Consider the following 23,213-nt stretch of genomic DNA (forward strand, 5'->3'; position numbering starts at 1 on the left):
ATTACATATTGTTTTTGTGATGAATCACTATGCCTTAATTATGTTCAATGTGTAACAATGAAAATACATCCTGCATATCAGATATTTACATGACGATTCGTAACAGCAGCAAAATTACAGTTATGAAGTAGCAACGGAACTAAAGTTATGGTTGGGGGTCACCACAACATGAGGAACTATATTAAAGGGTCGCGCGGCATCAGGAAGGTTGAGAACCACTGGACCTAGAAAGAAATCTAAGGCTGTCAGCCCCACAGACCGGGAGGCATAGCCCAGGTCTTGGGGAAATACTGGAGACGGAGGACACAGGAGTCAAATAACTTCTGAAAATGGAAACCTTCCAGGAGCAGGACGGGCATCCTCGGGAGGGTGAGCGGACACAGGGCTGGGAGGAGGCGGCTAAGGAAGCCGCGGCACATGGGCTCTCAGAGGCGTCAGCGTCCCCTCCCCGGGGCAGCAGTGACCCCAGCGCCCCTGTCAGTCACCCCCCCGCCCCCGTCATTCCCATCGGTGTGGCTCAGGCCCGACTCCTGCGGGCAGTTGGCATGTGTCCTGCACGTGCACCTCCTGGCCGGTCCCCCCTAATGATCCATGCTGTAAACGTCCTGGGCGTATCCCGGGGAGACGGAGGTGACACTGCTGTCTGTGCACACAGGGGCCGAGGAGGGGGCTTTGAAAGGGGACAGGGCTCAGCTCGGCCCGGGAGGTGTCTCCTACCGGGGTGGCGACTCGGGAGCTGAAGGCCCAGGAGGAGTGGGTCCGCCCCCTCCCCCACCACCCCCCTTCCCCTGGGCGTCTGTTTCCCACACGTCACTGAGGGCGCTGGATGCCACTGTGCACAGGACACAGATCACCAGAGTGGGAGCGTTCCGTCCACCGACTGCCCGACCAAGGCCCTGGCTGTGCCTCTCTCTGCCCTTCCTGTGTCCACAGCGGGACCCGGAGGCCGGCCGCTCCGTCTCCGAGGGTGCAGTGACACCAGGGAGGGCCACAGGGACCAGGGTCATGGGGGTCAGGGCTGCGGGGGGCGGGGTAGGCAGAGTCTTAAGAAAGGCTGGGGAGCTTTCGTGGCTGTGAGCGTGTGAGGTGAGGCTGTTTACGTGGTGGGTTGCGGCGACCAGGCCGGGCCCGCATGGCAGGTCTCAGTGTCCTCCCAGCATGTGCACCCTCCCGACGCCTCAATAAAATAGATGGATGGTAACAGCAATAGAACAGAAATAATAACGATGTGGAGACGGTGAAGAGCGCCGCGATGCATGGGACGGTGAGCGGGCGAGAAGAGGGGAGAAGTGGGCGGAGGACCGTGTGCTCCCTTCCGGCCATGGGGACGTGACCAAGGCCAGCTCGCTTGGAAATGGCCTTTCGCTGGACGGACTGGGGATTCCGACACGGCCTTCCCACTGGACATGGACAACCTGCTTTAAAAACCTTCCTTTTGCTGGTTTGCTCAGTGGTTTCACAAACTGCTCTCCACAACCCAGACCCATTCATGGAAACACACTTTCTCTTAACACATTGCGCACCGCATAGAAATCTCTAAGACATACGCCAGGGACCGCACGTTTTTGGGCAAACTGCACGTTATTTAAATCATCATAATGCACTTTAGGTGTTGTTTTTCAATAATTATAACATTTTTATTTACAAAAACAATTAAACAATTAAAGTCCCTAGTACTTTGTTAACGTATGGTACTGCGTAAAGCATTTTCCTCTACGAAGAGGAACCAAACTAAATTTACATAAGCATCTAGATTCGCTCCTTTTTCCACGGGCGTCAAAAAACGAGAGCACTCGTGAGCGGTCCTTAACAGACGGCGCGCAGAACACGAGAAACCTCCTGAGCGGTACGGAATGTGTTAAATGGCTGCATGTTTGATGGTTGTCTGGTGCGTGTGCCCCTCCAGCCTGGAGCGGGTCCTGGTCTGCCCCACAGTGACACCCATGTCTCACAGATGAGGATGAGCCGTGTCCTCCCCGCATGCCTGGGGCCCATCACTGTGCCTCTATTCTCTCCCCATTAAGGGGCGGAGAGTCTCTCTCCAAACCCTCTTGCTCCTGAGACCGTGAAATCTGCTTTGGCAAAGGGCACGTGAGCAAATGCGATGCAAGCGTGAGTGTGAAAAGCCGTCATCTCCTGCTGCTGCGGACCTTCGACCGCGACCAGCTATGGAGGACCGGCAACCTGGGTGGAGAGGACCCCGCCTTCCCAACCGTCCGGCAGAGGCCCCACACCTGAGCGAGGCCACTGGGACCACCAGGCTGGGTGCGCACAGACCAGACTGCCCAGAGTACCCACCACGCCCTGAGCACATCACTAACTGTTTAAAGCAGCTGAGTCTGGGGGGCCAGCTTGTTACGCAGCCAACGCTAACGGATACACTTTCTGTTTTCCTTTGTTATACGTGGTTACCGCACATTGTCAAAGGAACACAGTGTCAACACGTGGGCCCGCGGACCATTCACCCCCCAGCGTGCTCCCTCCTGTAGCTCAGCAACCTCACACGTCACCCCCCAGGGGTCACGACAGGGAGAGCAGCCGACACACCTCTAGTCCCAAATCGCCGGAGCAGAATCGGACACGCACCTGATGGTCCTCCCGGGGTCGGCCTCGATGACCCAGGTGCAGTGCAGGTTGTTGTCGTAGGGCGCCGGGTAGCCGGGGGACAGCAGGCGCCCCGAGGTGGCCGCGTGGATCTGCCCACCGCACTCCGCTGCAAGACACAGACGTGGGGTCACACAGGGGTCACGGGTTATTTAGCTACCAGGACACAGCCCGCCTGTCTGTGTTTTATCCATCACACACCACAGTCACCTCCCCATCGCTATCGTTTCTTTCTGTTCCTGTTCCCAAGCATCGCCCTGAAAGAAAGACACTGTCTCTCAGGAAATTACAGCGGAGAGCATAAAACCATGAGACACACGTGCTACAATTCTAATAATTCCCTGCAGATGGTCTCAATAAAACGGAACTAGAACATCTGTCTTTCACACCTAAACGCCTACACACAGCCCGGCCGGCGTGAGTCAGTGGCTCAGCGTCGACCTAGGAACCAGGAGGTCAGGGTTGGATTCCCGGTCAGGGCACATGCCCGGGTCGTGGGCATGATCCCCAGTGGGGGGTGTGCAGGAGGCAGCCGATCCATGCTTCTCTCTCATCACTGATGTTTCTATCTCTCGCGCCCTCTCTCTTCCTCTCTGAAATCAATAAAAACATATTTATTTTAAAATCCTACACAAACGTCAGGAGCACGAACGCGGCGGTGGGGACAGCAGTGGGAGCGCCCTGGGCTCCGGTCGGTCCCCCGGGAGCGGGCCCCACTCACCCACGCAGGAGGGCAGGGGCTGGTCCCACACTCTGCGGTCCCCGCTCAGGCAGGTCAGCGTGCTGCTGCCGTGCATGGCGTAGCCGGGGTTGCAGCTGAACACGACGGCGGTGTCCGCGAAGTGGCCGTCGTCCCGGACCCGGTAGCCGTAGCTGGGCACCCCGGGGTCCTCGCACTTCACCAGGTCGAAGCCTGCGGGGGAGGGGGAGGGGAGAGTGAGCAGGGCCACGTGGGACGCAGCCCGGGGTAGGGCCACCGGGAGAGGCCGTGCCCTCCCCCCTGAAAGGTTCCAGCAGGATCTGCAAGGAGGCCCGGTGGATGCTCTTCCGTCACAGCCTGTGACATCCTGTCACCCACTATGGCTCCCGCATCCCAGCTGGGTGCCTCCGTGTAGCCCAGACCCCTGCAGTGACCACAACCGGCTTCGGGGCCAAGCTCGGCCCATGCCCGCGAGGCCACCCTGGCGCCTCCTTCTGAGCCTCCGTCCCCTGGACCGCACGGTTGATGGGCGGGTGTCTCATCCTCGGGGGCTCCTGGGCACGTGACTCACCCCCACGGAAGCTCACCTCCCAGCAGGCAGGAGGCGGCAGGGACTGCGCCATGGCGCCCCCAGGTGCGAACAGGAAGCACATTCATGCAATATGTGTCACTGGCTCTTAGTTTAATTCCTGTGTGTTACTAAGTGCCTTCGGCTCACATCTACCAGGCAGCTTCGAACGACATTCAGGGCCATTGAAACATTCACCGCGAGTGTACCCGTTCCAAAAAAACCCGCACCCTGGCGTTCAAGATCATGAACGTTAACGCGTGTCTCCAACTGTAACACTCGCTGGTACATAAAACACTGGGAGGTTTAAAATCACATTTGGTCAGAATATGAGTGACCGGGACCGGAATGGATCCCGCAGTGACTTACAAACCTGGACTGAGGGCAACACGGTTCCTGCACCTCCCTGAACTGGTTTCCCAAGAGGAGGCCCCCCCAGGCCCCCCCACACACACACCGTCCCTGGGGAACGTGCAGCACGTGCTCACATGACGAGACGGCCGTCCCAAGGGAGAGTCCCATCAAGTCGTTATTATTATTGTTGTTGCTGGTGGTGTTGTTGTTACTATTATATGAAAGTCAACACGGAAAGAGCCGAGAACACAAAGCAGGGCGACTTGGGTCCCGGGAAACGGTCGGATGCAGATGAGCCGACGGCAGACATTCCGGCAGCTTCGCGGCCAGAAGCCTGGACGACAGAGTCGCTTCTAACGAGAAGCAGAGCAGCTTCCCTGCTTGGTGCCTGGCTCCTTTGCCGACATTTCCCGTCAGAACCATGTCGCTCCTCAGGTCGTTTCCCGTTCGCAGTCCCGGCGCCAGCACCCAGCGCTCCCGCAGTGACGGAGCGTCCGCGCCGCTCTCCGCATCCCCCTGGGTCGCTGTGCGGTGAGGGGAGGCTCAGGGTTTCTCCCCGAAGGGCACGTCACAGGGACCTCCCTCCACGGAGGCGCACGACTCCCTCCCGGCGGCTCCACATGAGAAAGCCCTTCCGAAGGCAGCACTTCCTCCTGGGATGTGTGACCGCGGTTCCCTGACATCTCACTGACCGGGACGGACGAGGCACCAGGTCCCATAACCCGCCCGCAGCTCAGGGAGCATCCCGACACTGGCCCCGGCTGCGACCATATTCACGCAAGAGCAGTGGCCGTGGCCATAGCTGTGGTCGTGGCATCCACCCGGCTGCAGACTACACTGACCATCACCAAACCCCAGCCTCAAACTCTCTCACGGCGGCCGTTCCCGCCCCATCTGCTCGCCATTTGAAGGAGGAAGCAGGTCTCCGATGGCTGAGGGGCACACACGGCCTTAGGCAGGCCCCACGCAGGCCCCACGCGCGTCCCAGTCACTGCTCACCGTCATCTCACTCCCCTCCCATCTCACCTCGGACCCTGGAACAAAGCGCTTTCTTCTCTGTCCTTTCTATCCCCTCTGGCACCCGTTCTTGCGCCATCACGTCCGAATCGGATCACACTACGTCCGCCGAGTGCATTCAAACCCGGCCTGGCTGCCACGTCAGCTGCGTTTCACAGCAAACGGACCACCTGCCACCAAAGGCCAAGTGACGCCGACATCCCGTGTCCCGGAATTAAAGCCTCCCTCTCCCCCTGCAGACCCGCCCGCCTCCCCCACAGTCACCCAGAAAGCCCTCGGCTCCTCGGGGTCTCCAACCCCCACCTGAGCCTCACTCGCCGCCTGTCACAGGAGTTCAGAGGTCAGTGTTCTCAAAATCACCCCAAGAAAAATGTACGCCCCTTCGAACAACAGCTAAAATATGCTCTGAGTTTCCCAATTTCATGGGATGTCAGAGCTAAGTGTGTCCAACACCAGCCACTTATCCCGGGACAAACGTTCGCTCTGGGCACCACCAACCAGCAGCTGGTGGGAGAGAGGGCGGTGCGGCCTCCCTCACGCGCACGGGGATGTGCAGTACCCTCAGCGAGGGCTCAGCCTCGGCCTCTGCTATCGAGTGGCTCCCGTCATCCCTGCAGAGCCTGGCGGAGTGCCAGCTGGATGCGCCGTGGCTTCGTGTTTTTTCACTTCCCCCGTCTGCCTGCTCCCGTTGGAATTCAACAGACGGGTCCCCTTCCGAGCAGCGCTTCCCGAGATGTTTACTCAGGAACCAGCCAACCGGACTCATTGCTGGTGACGTGGAGGCCTGAGCAGCCTGCGCACGTCCTCAGGGCAAAATCTGCCGGGGTCCAACCCCAGAAGGTCCAGGGATCCCCAAAGGTGTGGACGGAGTCGGCAAAGAAGGAATGACACGGAGGCAGCGTTCAGTTGATCAGCAGCCTAGCCAGGATCTCTAGCCACAATCTCCAGCCAAGTTCTGTTTAGGATCTCCAGCAGATTCTGTGTCCATGTTCTCTTGCTAGGTTCTCCAACCAGGTTCTCCAGGTTCTCCAGCCAGGTTCTGTAGCCATGTTCCCTCGCTAGGTTCTGTCCAGGTTCTCAAGCCAGGTTTGGTCACCAGGTTCTAGTCAGGTTCTCTTGCCATGTTCTATCCAGGTTCTGTAGCCAGGTTCTGTCTCTAGGTTCTTCAGCCAGGTTCTCTCGCTAGGTTCTGTGTCTAGGTTCTGTGGCCAGTTTCTGTCCAGGATCTTTTGCCATGTTCTCTCGCTAGGTTCTGTCTCTAGGTTCTATGGCCAGTTTCTGTCCAGGATCTTTTGCCATGTTCTCTCCAGCGAAGTTCTTCTGTCTCTAGGTTCTGTGTAGGTTCTGTGTCTAGGTTCTGTGTCCTGTTGTCTTGTTACATCTGTATTTATACCAGTTGATTCAATCCTATCAATCTCTATTCCAAAGGTTAGGGCGTTTCTTATCTCCATTCCAGGGAGTAAAGATTATGTAGCTTAAGCATGATTGTTCGTAGTTAAAGTGATTAATTACCCGCCTGGCACTTAGTTAAGGGGTTTTATTCCCTCCCTAACTTCAGGGGAAAATCCCTACCTGGGGAAACAACCTTTCTCAGAGACCTTGGTTAAAACACATAGTGCCAAGAAGGTGAGCAAACATATTAAGAACAGTATGCCATATATGCCAGGTCCCTTGGAACAGCAAGCATGGACCGGCTCCCGGCAAAAATCCATCCGTGGGGAGAGAAACGGTAACCGCCAGCCCGGTAGCTCTCACGCCTTTTTCCTCCCAAAGCAGCACGAAGAACCCGCCACGTGCCGGGAAAGGCGAGACCGGAGAGACCACGACCTCTGACCCTTTCTGACGATCAGGTCGCCCCGAGACCCCATCTCCTGTGGGGGACCCTGTGTGGGCACAGTGGATCTACGACTTTGACCAACATGGTAACTGCTGCTTTTTATTTTCCCTATGGAAAAACGGAATGTGCTCACTCTTCCCATAAAAGGTTAGATTTTTGTAGCCTGGGTGACACCATTTGCCAGCTTCTGATTAAGCTCACAGTCAGATCCTCTGCTTTTAGCCGGAGCCTTGTAATTAGGTCATGCGTGTCTCCTGTTTCTAGGCCCCCGGAGTTTCTGAAGTCTGGCCCGCAGCACACGCATCAGTCCTGCAAGAGGAAAACAGAGCCACGTGCACCACCCAGCACACCGTCACCCGAGGACAGACTTACACCCTAAAACACAGTCACTTACACAACCAAGCCTCCTGGAAAATTACGCAAAGCTACGCGGACCCTTCCAGACCCGCCTCGGGCAGTGACGTCTGTGGGGTGTGAGGCTGGGATCGGGGTGGGGGCTCAGGCGCCGAGTGGGGAATCTCACTTGGCAGAGACGGAAGCGGCTGTGTCACGGGGCCTGTTTAAAGCTCCGTGAACGCTGATCCGTTAACCTCAGATGCTCTCCTGTCAGGAAGGCGGGCAATGACGAACATCCCGGAGGAGCCCGAGACCCGGGCCATGCCAGCTCCCCTCCCCACGCTTCTGGGCGTGAGTCAGCCAGCTCAGCACCCGCGTCTCACTGTCCTTCCTAAACCGCATATGGGCAAGGCCCTCCCTCCGGAAGCGATGGCTATGTCTGTCCTGCGGTTTGGCGGCCGCACCTGGGGTCAGCACAGCGGGTCCCAAACAACTACCCGCGCACCACCCGCCTTGAGAATCCGTCAGGTTTGAGCTCCAAGGATCTTTCTAGTGATGGTCTACAATAATCCCGTATTCACTATAGCCTGCTGTTTATCTGAGTGTGCCCACAGCGCATATTCCTAACGCAAACAGTGAGCCGTGTGGGGACTGGGGACGGGACCGTTTCCTCTCGGGGGCGTTCTTCCCCGTCATCCACTGTCCCTCCTGTGTTACAATGAACTCGGCGTCCCTCCGAGGGACCCGCGCCGGCCTGCCTATCGCACCTGGACCGCCTCCAGGGCCCCTCACCTGGGTTCCCCCGCAGGCGTCCGTGGTGCAGAGCGTGTTGTCCGCAGCGGGGCTCACGGGCTCTCTTTTCTCGCAGAAGCAGAGAAAGTGCAGCTTCCAGCATCCTCCCAGGAAGGCGAGCTCGGACAAATGCACGGATGTGTCTCCATATGTGGATGGAGCAGGTTTCCAATGGCGCCGCTCGCAGCCCAGGTCGTGGCCCTCCTGCTGCCCGCCCCGGCCCCCTCTCGCCCGCTGTGGGCGGTCCCTGCCACTGCCAACCTGTCCACCTGCTCACAGAGCCCAGCAGCACCGGGCCCAGGGCCGGCTCCGGTTTCCTCTTCCAGGGAATGCGCCGTCGTCCAGGTTTCCACCGTGAGTCGCAGATTGGAAACCCTCAGTCCCTCACCAAGGAGGCAGGCCTCTGCCCTCAGACCTCAGCTCAGAAGTGTGAGTGCCTGTCCTGAACCTAAGTGGGCAGGTCACACAATAAGCTGCCCCTTACTGGTCACGTGGTGTAATAAGGTTGCGTCTGATTGGTTGTTTCTTGGGACCAGAAATCCTGATACACAAGTATAGGCACCTGATTTTGCTTTTTTAAACTGATTTCAGGGAGGAAGGGAGAGGGGGGGAGAGAGATAAATATCGATGATGAGAAAGAATCATGGATCGGCTGCCTCCTGTTCGCCCCACACTGGGGATGGAGCCTGAAACCTGGGCGTGTGCCCTGACTGGGAATCGAACCCATGACCTTCTGCTTCATAGGTAGATGCTCAACCACTGAGCCACCCCGGCCGGGCAAGGCTCCTGATTTTTAAAAAAGCGACTTTGGAACAAAAAGGGTAGGTTGTTATTATTAATTATTATTATTTGGTAAATCAATCAAAATCATACCTATTTCTTGTGCCAGATCAGCAAAAAAGTAATGCATTTGTTAGTGCCCACAGCTTTTAGTGGTTAGTCTGTGGATGCGCTGAGATGACAAGGGTTGGGAAACGCCTTGTAGTTGGTTCAGTCAGCTGTCAATCAGGCCACATCGCCCCCGCCCCCTACAGCCCAAGGCACCTGGGCCATAAAGGGAGGCTGAGGATGAGGGGTGGCGGGCCACAGGGGAGCAGTGGGACAGCCACGCGCACTCCTTTCTGTGGGGACGCGGCGGGTTCTCCGGGCTCTAGAACAGCCCGTTCCAGGTGGGGCAGGGGCTTTAGGGGTGGAGAACGGGCACGGACCAGCTGTGAGAGAAGTGCTCGGGGAAGGAGGGGAACGGAAGTCCCTGCCTCCGTTTCCCAAGGAAACTCCCTCGTGTGTGATGATGCGGACCCGGCTGGCGGCCTGGGGTCCAGCTGCGGGCTAGCCCTCCCGGAGTGTCCAGGGCGAGGCGTGCTCCGAAAATGCTGGTTTCCTGAGCCAGGACTTTGTCCCCCTTTTTTTCAAAGGAAGGGCCATAGGCCCAGTGGTCTGTGTCCCATAGCCCCGCAGCCCTCAGCCTCCTGCTGGGCCTGGAAACAGCCTTACCCCCATCTTCCCATCTATTCTCATGCGCCCTTCGCCCCAAGCGTCTCTTCATTCAGCCGTGCGGAGCTGGCCCTCTCTGTACCCCACGTCCGTCTGAACTGAAACAGGAAACACAATGCAGCTGGCACAGGGTCCCCCGGGAAGGCCTGCAGCAGTGAGGGGGCAGCCGGGGCGTCTCCGGTTGTCCCAGCACCGGATGGCTCATCCTCTGGAAAACCCAGTGGCCATCACCATAAACGTGTGTGTCAGTGTGACCTATGCCATGCGTGACGCCTGCATTTACAGCTCACATGACAAGGGCCTCATTCCATCACCAAAAAGCTTGTCCCTGACCGGTTTGGCTCAGTGGATAGAGCGTTGGCCTGCGGACCGAAGGGTCCCGGGTTCAATTCCGGTCAAGGGCATGTACCTTGGTTGTGGGTACATCCCCAGTGGGGGGTGTGCAGGAGGCAGCTGGTCGATGTTTCTCTCTCATCGATGTTTCTAACTCTCTATCCCTCTCCCTTCCTCTCTGCAAAAAATCAATAAAATATATATATTTTTAAAAAGCTCTCGTCAGTCATTTGGGAAGAAAGAACAAGCCCAGGTAAAGAGGAGACGAATTAAGGGTCAAATATAAGACGACACGAAGGGTCGAGCTCAACGCAAGAGGAGCCACGTGAAGGGCCACTGATGGGGCCCCGCCCCCGCCGCCCGCCCGTCACGGGGACTGTGTCAGCCGCGTGCCCGCTGAGCGAGGCTCCGCCAGGGCCCGCGGGCCATCCAGGCCCGTCTCTGCGAACAGGAGCGTTCGCCTCCCCTCGCACACGGCGGGCCTCCCACCATCGCTGATTCCTCCAGACCACGGCGGGAGACGGCCCAGGGGTGCCCACGCACGGGCAGCGGGCCTGTGAGCTTGAGGAAGGGCTGGTCACCTGCTCCGATAACGGAGCGTACAATCCAGAAGGCCTGCCTCCTGCCCGCACCTCCCACGTCCTGCTCCTGGAGAGTACTGCTCTGGGGCCGTTCTGTGAAACACCGTAGAGTCAGCGGATTGTTAAATAAATCCTGAATTCAACGCAGGGCGGATGCCCAGAATCCTTTTCTCTGTGCAAATATTTGCTGAAACGCTTAGAAAACACCTGCGTCCGCAGCAGGGCTTTCCCTGCCGTTTGCAGCGTCTCCGTCGCCGGAGGAGGAAAGGGGCGGCTTACGTTCCCTGGGGGGAGCCCGGCTCCTGGTCTCCAGCAGCTCCCGGAACTCGGTGCCCCACCTACTCCTTTTGTATCAGGGATCAGACCACATGCGAGGTGCAGAGGGGGATCCGAGACGCACACGTCGTCCCCACCGCCAGGCGCTCCTGTGCGATGCGTCCCATCCTCGTAACCACGGCCTCGGCAGGCAACCATCTGCTCTAGGAACAGGCTGATCCGGGAAAGAGCGGGGCTTGAATGGACGTCCCCTTTCCCGCTGTTTGTTGCCTGCCCTGCCCGCTAATCAGAATCCATGAGCTGCTTAGTGAGCGTGGATGGCTGTATTGCGCCGTGTCCCCGAGGCTGCCGTGGCTCCTGGCCGCGGCCCTCAGCTACGCTGACACCCCGTCAGTGTACCTGCAGCTCATCCGGGGGGTGGGGGGGTCCCTGCAGTGTCTGAGAACATGCTCTGCACAGTCCTGGCTCCGAGGGGACCTGGAGGTGGTCCTGGCCCGGCCACGCCCCACCCGGAAGCTTCAGAAAACCCCCTCACCCTGCGGGCACACGGCTTCTGCCTGGCGAACAGGAGTGAAAGGAGATACTCGCCACGGCTGAGAAGTGCCGAGCAGTGAGGTGGCCGGGCCTGGAGGCTTCTGGACTATTCCAGCACCCGGGATCTCTCACCCTCGGGAAAGCCCTGTCGCCATCGCCATAAATAAAGACATATGTCAAATGTACGATGAGCAGCATGCGCGGGCCCATTACAGTGTTAAAGAGAACGGACGGACGCCATCTGTAACCATTCCCAAACTTGAGGATGTTTAGTAAACTATGTATTTACTCTGTCGGCGTTTTCTGATCCGCTCCTGTGGGTAGATTAATTATGGATCTGAAGCATTTACGCAGGAATGTTTCTTAAGGAATGCAATTAACTAGCAAGAGGCAATTAGCGAGTCTTTGGGAAAGAGTGGGCGGTGCCTTACACAGACGTCAGCTTTAATCATTTGCTCAAAACTTTTCATAGCCATTATTCGCACGGCATCTTTGGGGGGCGATTATTTCACTTAGGTTTTCGAGCACATTGCGGCTGCGTGGGGTTTCCTAAACTTAATTGCTCAGTGTTTAAAGCTAAGAATTTAATGTGAAGTTAATCGTATTTTGATTGTCGAGCCGTCGGCACCGCCGACTGTATAATGCGTGTCGGTTCCCGCCGGGCGGGCGGCGTGTCCAGCTCCGGGACAGTCTCAGGAGCTGGCGGCACCGGAGCGCCTGTTTTTTGTTTTGTTTTGATTGTTTGTTAGTTTTTGTTAATCCTCACCCACTGGAGAGTCTGCTCTTGTAGGCGAGGCAAAGAGGGACCCGGGCAGAAAACAGAATTACTCTCATCAAACTGACTGTACGAGGAGCTCAACAGCAATGATCTCCAGTATTTCTTTCTCCTACTTTTTAGAAGTTTGCGCTGCTGTGTAAAACATTACCAAGTGCCGGCCGGCCTGTGTGGCTACGTGGTTGAGCGTGAACCTGTGAACCAGGAGGTCACGGTTCAATTCCCAGTCGGGGCACATGCCCGGGTTGCAGGCTCGATCCCCAGTGTGGGGTGTGCAGGAGGCAGCTGGTCCATGATTCTCTCATCATTGATGTGTCTATCTCTCCCTTCCTCTCCCTTCCTCTCTGAATTCAATAAAATATGTATTTTTAAAATTACCAAGTGCCCATAAATAGATCCACAGACTCAAGGTTTCTCAAAATCACACAGAAAAATGGGCGGCAATGGTGGAAGGCTGCGCTGGGACTGTGGAGAACACGGGGTCCCCAGGGGCTGAGCGTGGCCGTGGAGCCAGTCCGCTGGACAGAGCAGGAGAGACCAACACAGAGAAGCCACAGCCTGCGGCCATCGCTGGGTGGGGGCAGAGGACTCTGGGCGGCTAGTAGCGCAGACGAGGACAGCTCAGCGCCTCCCCCACAGCCCCGGTGTGCGCTCAGTCGGCGTGGATCTGTCTGCTGCCCTCTTGCACAACCGTAAGAATACAGACTCGAGGCACCATCCTGCACAACTCCAGCTGGAAAGAGTGGGCGGGAAGCAGGAGGCAGCGAGGAGGTCGGGAAGGCGATGGGGTGTGAAATGGCAGCTCAGGTGCGCGTTTCCTGGGAGCTGCGTGGAGAGGCCCCCACTGGCCATGGGTCACAGAGGAGCACAGGGAGCAGAGGGGAGGCCAGGCCCAGGCCCCCGCCCTGTGGACCAGGCTCGGGGAGGCCTGGCCGGTCGGCTCCCTGAGGCAGCAGGAATGCAAGAGCCACGGGTGCACGGAGCATCCCGGGAGCTGTAGTGAATGCCAGGTTACCTCAGACCTTTCCCTTCCTCCCAGCATCACGCCTCCGGGGCGCGAAGACGTGAGAGCAGGAAGTGGCTTTAGCACCTTCCAGGAACCAAGCGAGCAAAGCAACAATGAACACAGTCCCGTGAATCTACATCAGAGGGGCCACGGCCTGCCCTTCATCTGCAGTCAGAGCCCATGGCTTTGACAAGAAAGCCTTCTGGGCAGTGAGCTCCATGCGTGGAGCCCTGGTTATAATAAAGGTTAAAATACGGGCTATGGGGCGGCTTACACGCCGATCGCTATTGCAGTTTGCATACAACACACGTCACATGCTTTCTTCTCACTGAGCCTTTGCAGCGGTCATTTCCATGGACGTGGGCGGTTTTCTCAGGATGTCGGCCACTTTAATTACATTTTTGCTCAAGGTTAACCGACACTTCCACTGTCATCTCCCTACTAAGCGGGATTTGAGTTGCTCATTTTCCTCGTCGGGGCCTGATGCGCTGGGTCTGGGGTGACTGCTATCTTTCCAGGCTGTTACTCGCCTATCTGTCCAATAGAGACATTAACCCTGACGGTCACTAACAAATATTCATGCTCAGAACCAAAGGGCTTAATTTCCTGTACCGTGGCCTTCGGTGTCAGAGAGACTTTGAAGCATCGCATCGCTAGGAACCGGGGGACGAGGGGACGAGGGAGGGGCCGCCCCGGGCTACTCACTGGTGTAGCTGAGCTGGAAGCCGGCAGCCGTGTCCGCGCCGTTGCTGTCAAACTCCAGCCGAAGGTGGTTGGAGGTGCTGTTCAGGGTCAGGCCCAGCAGCTCGCGCCGTGTGAAGGTCCCCAGGGGTCGGGAGGCGCCGTCTCGCCCATCGAACACCTGGGGGGGGGGGTCACGCGAGAGCCTGTCACTCCCCGTGGTTTCAGGTGATCAGTAATTTGTGCTGCGCGTGAGCCGCCCACAGACACGCCCACTGCGAGGACCCGGGGACAGCCACCTCCTGGGTTCTGCAGAGAAACGCGTCCCACGGGGACTTGGGAGGGAGGCAGGCGCTTCTGTCCGGAGCTCCTGACCAGAGCGCATGGCTGCTAATGGGGCCCAGGCCCGGCCAGGCCGCTCTATCCTGTGCAAGCGGATGATGGACTGGGGGGAGGGGGAGACACTGACTGTCCCTTGCAGCTGGGTTTGCACATTCTCTCAGCCTCACAGCTAAACAACAGTGGGACCCACAGCATTGGGGTGGGGAGTCGGGTGGGGAGCGTGTCAGCACGAGTGTCATGTGCCTGTAAGAACAAAACCCCAGCCCGGCCGATGTTTTTGGCTGAGTGTTGACCTATGAACCAGGAAGTCACAGTTCAATTCCCGGTCAGGGCACAGGCCTGGGTTGTGGGCTCGATCCCCAGTGGGGGGAGTGCAGGAGGCAGCCGATCCATGATTCTCTCTCATCATTGATGTTTCTCTCTCCCTCTCCCTTCCTCTCTCTGTGTGAAATCAATAATAAATAATAAAAGAATGAGCCCCCCAGACTTTTGCAAAGGGAACGAGAAGAGAGATGCGCCCCATCTGGCCACAGGTCGGCTGTGGGACCTGGACAAGTTGCCACGTCTCAGTGGACCGAGCGGCCGTGGACGAGACGAGGTCCGGCCTCGGTCTGTGCTGCTCCAGGCCTGTCTGTGATGCCGAGGCTCGCTCTGCAGTGGGCGCTCCCTGGGCCCCGGCCCCCAGAAGGCCCCGCTCCCTCGCCGTCCCAGGAGAGGGGGCAGCTTTCAGGAGCCTCTGAGGTCACGGGCATCTCCACTTGGAGGCGGGATGTTCTAGGTCAAGGCAAGACCTGGGCGCCTGGGACCCGATCCCCCTGCCTGTGCCCTGGAGTCCCCCGGGCTGTGGGGGTGCTGGGTGCAGACCCCACAGGCCCTTCCCGAGCCCGGCACTCGCCATCACAGGACACACGGAGCCCTGATGCAGGGCCCGCTCACCCCGCGGGCCTGCCTCCTTGAGTCTGTCCAGTCCCCGCGTGGCTCCTCCATGGGAGCCGGCTGTGTGGCCCCCTGACCGTGGCTGCGAAGTGTCCACAATCCCATCACGGTCATCGTAGCTCTGAATGCCGGGACCGCGTGTACACGGAGTGGCCACAGGGGGTTGGTTGGGGCCCCTGAGCTGTCACAGTGGCTGTGAGGGCTGGGCACAGGGCTGGACCATGCCCTACATTCCACCACTTACCCCTCCCACCAGCCCGGGCGGCAGGCAGCCTGCATGTTTTACACACTGGGAAGCTCAGAGTGTGAAATGATTTGCCCAAGATACACAGCTAACACCGTCGGGCCCAGGGCCACAGACAGAGCTGCTCCGGAGTCCACACTCGCTCCACTAAGTGGCACCTCCGGCCGCCGTCCCAGGGGGAGAAATCCACTGAAGAAGGAGCGTAATGGGGATACACCGGTGCATGCCCACCCCGCCCATCTGCCGTGGAGGGAGGGCCCCGGGGGACGCTGTGCCGGGGGGAGCCTTTACCCGGAGCGTGTCCCCCTCCTGCAGCTGGAAGGTGCGCGCCCACAGGCGGATGCCCTTGCCGGCCTCCGTCTCGATGCTGTAGATGCACTCGTGGTGGTTGTCGTAGTTGGACGGGAAGTTCGGCGACAGCAGCGTCCCTTCGCTGCCCGTGACCCTCGCCCCACACTCAGCTGAAACGGAAGGGGAGAGGATTTGACGTGAGAGGACTGGTGCGGACAGATACAGTTAAAGCCATGGCAGCCCTCCCGTCTCTCACTGGGTCTGTGGTTGATACATTGTAGCCACAGATCCGTGACCTTGACCTTGAGTGTTTCCCCAGCTGCACAGGCAGGTGATGTTCTTCTTTCTTTCTTTTTAAAAAATATTTGTATTGATTTCAGAGAAGGAGAGAGCGATAGAAACATCAATGATGAGAGAGAATCATTGACAGGCTGTCTCCTGCACGCCCCACACTGGGGATTAAGCCCACAACCCAGGCCTGTGTCCTGACCGGGAATCGAACCGTGACCTCCCGGTTCCTAGGTCGATGCTCAGCCCCTGAGCCACGCCAGCCACGCAGGATTTCCTTAGTTCTCTTAATAGGATGCCGATGTTATTTCCGCCCCAGTTACTCTCATCTTACATGGTAGGCAACGTCGTAAACACCCAGGTAACAGGGTAGCGATGCAGAGATAACCCAGAGAAAATAGAATAACGCCGAGTGGATTACGATAATCTACAGGCTGCTTCTCGCTGCGTGTGTAGAACGACGCTGTGACTTCCCTGAGGTGAGGGTTTCTGAGATCTGAAACTCTGGGGTCGGTAATTTCCGACCTGAGGGCAACGGTTCCAGGATTCTGGGAGCTCCGGGGCATCCATAAGGCACTGTGTGTAGTTTTCCTTGAGGGAATGTTCAAAACGTGCACCCAATTCTCAAATAAATATCAAAACCACAAAGAAGGAAGAAGCTTTATTCGGGGAGGAAGCCGGGTGGTAGACGTGTGCAGGCATGTGCCCCGGCAGGAGATGAGGGGCTCCACGCAAGGTCACTGCTGAACTGTCTGCACAGGGAAGTCCTGACTCGCTGACGATCTGTGCCTCATGAAACAGGGAAAGACCAAATTGGCTCTGGAATCAGGGGATTTTCCTAAATAACGCGACAGTGGAAGAGGCTCTCCGCACGGGAAAAGCCAGGATTTCCTCAGCTAACAATGCAGTGTTTGGAGGGTTAAGGAATCTTATTTTCACAACTTCCCCGCCTGCCTCGAGGCGTCCTGGGAGGTTGGCATAGGCACTGCGGGCGGGCACCGTGGGCTCAGTGTTCTCGCCATCAGGGGAGTCGCGGGGACTCTGAGACAAATGCCCGAGGCTCGCTATGCATCAGCCGTTCTCTGCCCGTCATGGGCAGGTGGGGAGGCCGCGCGTGCCCAGCAGCAGGTGGGCGGCAGGTGCGCGGCTTGTGTCTGGGCTGAGGACCAGGCCCTGTGACGTGCAGGCAAAACGCTGTCCTTCAGCCCTGCAGCCCCGACTCCTGCTGCTCCTCCCAGGGGCACAGCCCAGAGTCGCAGGGATGTGACCACTGGGCCCCCCTAACCACTGTCTGCCCAGCGCGTCTCCAAGCGCCTGCACCCTCCCAATGGCATCTGGGAGCCCCTCGTCGATGCTGCAGAACAACCTGGACATGGGGACTCCCACCCAGATTCAGTGCCCACTTACGGGGCCGTGCCCATCAGCCGGTCAAACTGAGAGACAGCGGAACTACAGCCTTTACACTGTCGCCGTCCTGTACCAGGGGAGACATCTGCTTTCCATCAGCACAGCTGTCAAGGGCTGTGCTGCTACAGCCTGTCCAAGGTCGTGTTCCTACAGGGTGTCAGCAGTCGTGTTCCTACAGCGTGTCAGAGCTTGTGTTACCACAGCGTGTCAGCAGTCATGTTCCTACAGCGTGTCAGCAGTCGTGTTCCTACAGCGTGTCAGCAGTCGTGTTCCTACAGCGTGTCAGCAGTCGTGTTCCTACAGCGTGTCAGCAGTCATGTTCCTACAGCGTGTCATCTGTCGTGTTCCTACAGCGTGTCAGCAGTCATGTTCCTACAGCGTGTCATCTGTCGTGTTCCTACAGCGTGTCAGAGCTTGTGTTACTACAGTGTGTCAGCAGTCGTGTTACTAAGAGTGTCAAAGGTTGTGCTACTACAGCGTGTCAGCAGTCGTGTTCCTACAGCGTGTCAGAAATCGTGTTCCTACAGCGTGTCAGCAGTCATGTTCCTACAGCGTGTCAGCAATCGTGTTCCTACAGCGTGTCAGCAGTCATGTTCCTACAGCGTGTCAGCAGTCGTGTTCCTACAGCGTGTCAGAGCTTGTGTTACTACAGTGTGTCAGCAGTCGTGTTACTAAGAGTGTCAAAGGTTGTGCTACTACAGCATGTCAAGGTCATGTTACTACATGTCAACAGCCAGGTTCCTACAGCGTGACAAGGTCGTGTTCCTACAGCGTGGTTTCCAGCTGTTACTTTACCTCGTTTCCTTGTATAAATATGAGTGACGCAGTGTCACTCTCCCTCAGTCATGAATGTTGGGGCGGAAGGAGCTGACCTTCCAGCTGAGACGGCACAGCCGGAGGCTCGCCCCCTGGCAGGCAGCTACGTGGCCGGGTCCACACCCGCCCTCGCCCTTGCCCTCGCCCTCCTCCCACCACGCAGGGCCCCGCGTCCCGACTGCGCCCGGCCCGGCCCCCCTGGATGAATGAAATGAAAGCGTGTGACCACCTACCCACACACCTTGGCAGAGGCGCACTCCACACCCGGCGGCCCCCGCCCAGGCAGGTCAGCGTGGTGGCCCCTTCCAGGCGGTACCCCGCGAAGCAGGAGAAGGTCAGCGCGTCCCCGACCCCGAAGCGGAAGCCCATCCTGCGGCTGAAGGCGGGGACGCCGGGGTCCTCGCACGGCTCCAGGTCGTACTCTGCGTGGGGAGAGAGCAGGCGTGCGAGTCGGGCAGACGCTCCGGCTCCATTCATTCAGAAGAGGGCGACAGGCCGGCCGCGAGGGGCAGTGACCACGCACACAGGTGCCTTCCCGACCCCGTGCCCGCGGGCGATCCTGTTCCTCCTGCCGTGAGCGCTCACACAAGTGGCCTCAGCGTGAGTGTTTTAAGGAGACTTATCACCAGGGAAGATGGCCCTTTCACAGCTGCCTCTCTAAGGGTGGGAAGCTACTGGTATTTTACGATTTCTAATTGCTGAGGTCAGCTCCCCCTCCTCTCACAGCGTCACTGAGGGACCCACACGTGGGCACAAACTCCTAGAGGCGACGCTGGCGGGAAGCTGTGTGCTGCCCCCTCTGCTGCGGACCTCGGGCCAGGCCTCTCCGGCCTGTTGTCAGTGGCGGCAGAGGCTGTGGGCACCTAATGGGCGATATTCCCCCGGCTGCTGGGAGCTCGGCGCCTCGCAGGAGGAAGGTGAGGACTCAGGATAAAAGGGACGATGCCCGTGTGTTGGTGCACTGGGGGACTCAGCCTCCAAACTCAAGTCCTAACAGCGCGTCTGTGCCCATCCTGAGCCACAGTGCCGTGTCCGTCTCTGGCACAGCTGTAGCCGACGTCACCGCTCGGGCCACTGAGCCGCGTGTCCGTCCATGGAAAGTGTGGGGGGCGGGGTGCCTGTTTGAATTTCTTCACCCCAAGCTGAGATGCGGGCACGGACCTCACTGGAGGGCAGGACCCGAAATGACCGGGCACAGGGTCCCCAAGGCGCCTCCAGTGAGGCCAGTGTCCCGGAGGCGGGTAAAATGCCGGCCAGGAGTGCGAGGGCTTGTGGGAGAGACAGTGACACCCACACTTCTCCACTGAGGATCTGCAGAGTCGAGTCCCGTGGGGGCCACCAGGCGTCTGTCCTCTCGCTTCCCACCAACCAATCAGAGTTATTTCTCAGCCACTTATCTCTAATCACACACACAACCACACACCCAACACACACCCCACACTCACACACATACAACCCACACACAGGCATACAACTATACACCACCACACCCCACACTCACATACAACCCACACACATGCACCCCATATGCATGCACACAACCACACCCCCCACACACATGCACACAACCACACCCCCACATGCATGCACACAACCACACCCCCACACGCATGCACACAACCACACCTCCCACACACATACACCTCACACTCACACACATACAACCCACACACATGCACACAACCACATCCCCCACCTGCATGCACCCCACACCCCCACACACATGCACACAACCACACCCCCCACACGCATGCACACACCCACACCCCCACACGCATGCACACAACCACACCCCCACATGCATGCACACAACCACACCCACACACATACACCTCACACTCACACACACAACCACACTCCACACACACACACACACACTCACAGAACTACACCCACCAAACACACAACTATACACCACCCTACCCCCCACATACACGCACACAATCACACCCCACACCCCACACTCACACAACCATACTCACAACCACACTCACACACACCACACACACCACACACACTCACACACTTCACATTTACACACAACCACGTATCCCATACTCACACATACAACCACACGCCCCACATTCACACACCCACTCACACACACACATCCACACACTCCACGCTCACACACACAGACACACATTCACGCCCACCACACCCCCACACCATGCACACACATGCGCTCACACACACAGACACACATTCACACACCCACTCACACACACACATCCACACACTCCACGCTCACACACACAGACACACATTCACGTCCACCACACCCTCACTCCATGCACACACATGCGTTCACACACACAGACACACATTCGCGCCCACCACACCCCCACACCATGCACACACATGCGCTTACACACACACAGACACACATTCACGCCCACCACACCCCCCACACCATGCACACACATGCGCTTACACACACACAGACACACATTCACGTCCACCACACCCCCACTCCATGCACACACATGCGCTCACACACACAGACACACTCGCGCCACCACACCCCCACACCATGCACACAACATGCGCTCACACACACAGACACACAGTCACGCCCCCCACACCCCACACATTGCACACACATGCGCTCACACACACAGACACACATTCACACACCCACTCACACACACACATCCACCACTCCACGCTCACACACACAGACACACATTCACGCCCCACACACCCCCACACCATGCACACACATGCGCTCACACACACAGACACACATTCACACACCCACTCACACACACACATCCACACACTCCACGCTCACACACACAGACACACATTCACGCCCACCACACCCCCACACCATGCACACACATGCGCTCACACACACAGACACACATTCGCTCCCACCACCACACCACACCAGGCACACACATGCGCTCACACACACAGACACACATTCGCGCCCACCACACCCCCACACCATGCACACACATGCGCTCACACACACAGACACACATTCACGCCCACCACACCCCCACACCATCCACACACTCCACGCTCACACACACAGACACACATTCACGCCCACCACACCCCCACACCATCCACACACTCCACGCTCACACACACAGACACACACATTCACCACACCACAACCCCACACCATCCACACACTCCACGCTCACACAACAAGGACACACACTCACGGCCCCCACACCCCCACACCATCCACACACTCCACGCTCACACACAGACACACACTCACGCCCACCACACCCCCACTCCATGCACACACATGCGCTCACACACACCGTACTGTGGTTTCTAGGAAGGGCGGGAGAGCCAGCGCACCAGAGAAGGTGATGTTGAAGCCCTCGTAGGAGATGGAGAAGTCCGAGATGAAGCGCAGCTGGGCGGTGAAGTTGCCGAACAAGCCCGCCTTGATGGTGTGAGGCAGCACCGACCCTGTGAGCCGGGCCACGGGCTCCGAGAAGCTCCCGTCCTCCGTGACCAGCAGGTAGTCGTGCGAGCTCTCCAGGTGGAAGGTGTGGAACATCATCTGGACCCCTGAGAGCAACGGTGGAGATACGTGAGAGACACGATGAGGGAGACCCATGAGAGACACGGAGGGAGATCCATGAGAAACACCGAGAGGGGGATCCATGAGAGACACAGAGGGATCCATGAGAAACACCGAGAGGGGGATCCATGAGAGACACGGAGGGGGATCCATGAGAGAGAGGGATCCATGAGAAACACCGAGAGGGGGATCCATGAGAGACACGGAGAGGGATCCATAGAGACATGGAGAGGGATCCATGAGAGACACGGAGGGGGATCCATGAGAGACACGGAGGGGGATCCATGAGAGACACGGAGAGGGATCCATGAGAGACATGGAGGGGAATCATGAGAGACATGGAGAGGGATCCATGAGAGACACGGAGGGGGATCCATGAGAGACACAGAGAGGGATCCATGAGAGACACGGAGGGGGATCCATGAGAGACACCGAGTGGGGGATCCATGAGAGACAGGAGAGGGATCCATGAGAGACACAGAGAGGGATCCATGAGAGACACGGGGAGGGATCCATGAGAGACACGGAGGGGGAATCCATGAGAGACATGGAGGGGGATCCATGAGAGACACGGAGGGGGATCCATGAGAGACACGGAGGGGGAATCCATGAGAGACACGGAGGGGGATCCATGAGAGACAAGGAGGGGGATCCATGAGAGACCGGGGGATCCATGAGAGACCAAGTGGGGATCCATGAGAGACACGGAGAGGGATCCATGGAGACACGGAGGGGGATCCATGAGAGACACGGAGAGGGATCCATGAGAGACACGGAGAGGGATCCATGAGAGACACGGAGGGGGAATCCATGAGAGACACGGAGGGGGATCCATGAGAGACACCGAGTGGGGATCCATGAGAGACATGGAGGGGGATCCATGAGAGACAAAGGAGGGGGATCCATGAGAGACACTGAGGGGGATCCATGAGAGACCGGAGGGGGGATCCCATGAGAAGACACGGAGAGGGATCCATGAGAGACATGGAGGTGGATCCGTGAGAGACACGAGAGGGATCCATGAGAGACATGGAGGGGATCCATGAGAGACAACGGAGAGGATCGAGAGACACGGAGGGGATCCATGAGAGACAACGGAGGGGGAATCCATGAGAGACACCGAGTGGGGGATCCATGAGAGACATGGAGAGGGATCCATGAGAGACACGGAGGGGGATCCATGAGAGACACGGAGGGGGATCCATGAGAGACACGGAGGGGGATCCATGAGAGACACGGAGAGGGATCCATGAGAGACATGGAGGTGGATCCGTGAGAGACACGGAGAGGGATCCATGAGAGACATGGAGGGGGATCCATGAGAGACACGGGGAGGGATCCATGAGAGACACGGAGGGGGATCCATGAGAGACACCGAGTGGGGGATCCATGAGGACCACGAGGGGGTAGGATCCATGAGAGACACAGGGAGGGATCCATGAGAGACA

General features: G+C 58.1%; 1 protein-coding gene and 1 non-coding gene across 2 annotated transcripts in view; both read right to left on the minus strand.

The window, feature by feature from the left end:
• The window catches only part of CSMD1 (CUB and Sushi multiple domains 1), a 157,262-nt gene that overhangs the window by 128,812 nt on the left and 5,237 nt on the right, over positions 1–23,213 (minus strand). The window contains exons 5-10 of the mRNA XM_036303902.1: positions 21,537–21,752; positions 18,446–18,634; positions 15,702–15,871; positions 13,913–14,069; positions 3,326–3,517; positions 2,587–2,713 (exon numbers count right to left, since the gene is read on the minus strand). Of these exons, the coding sequence (XP_036159795.1) occupies positions 2,587–2,713; positions 3,326–3,517; positions 13,913–14,069; positions 15,702–15,871; positions 18,446–18,634; positions 21,537–21,752 (1,051 nt within the window). The remainder of the gene's footprint in view (positions 1–2,586; positions 2,714–3,325; positions 3,518–13,912; positions 14,070–15,701; positions 15,872–18,445; positions 18,635–21,536; positions 21,753–23,213) is intronic.
• TRNAH-AUG lies at positions 8,911–8,982 on the minus strand. Its single transcript has one exon. It is a non-coding gene; the product is annotated as a tRNA-His (tRNA).

Source organism: Myotis myotis, unplaced genomic scaffold (assembly GCF_014108235.1).
Source record: "Myotis myotis isolate mMyoMyo1 unplaced genomic scaffold, mMyoMyo1.p scaffold_m19_p_39, whole genome shotgun sequence".
NCBI classification, from domain to species: domain Eukaryota; kingdom Metazoa; phylum Chordata; class Mammalia; order Chiroptera; family Vespertilionidae; genus Myotis; species Myotis myotis.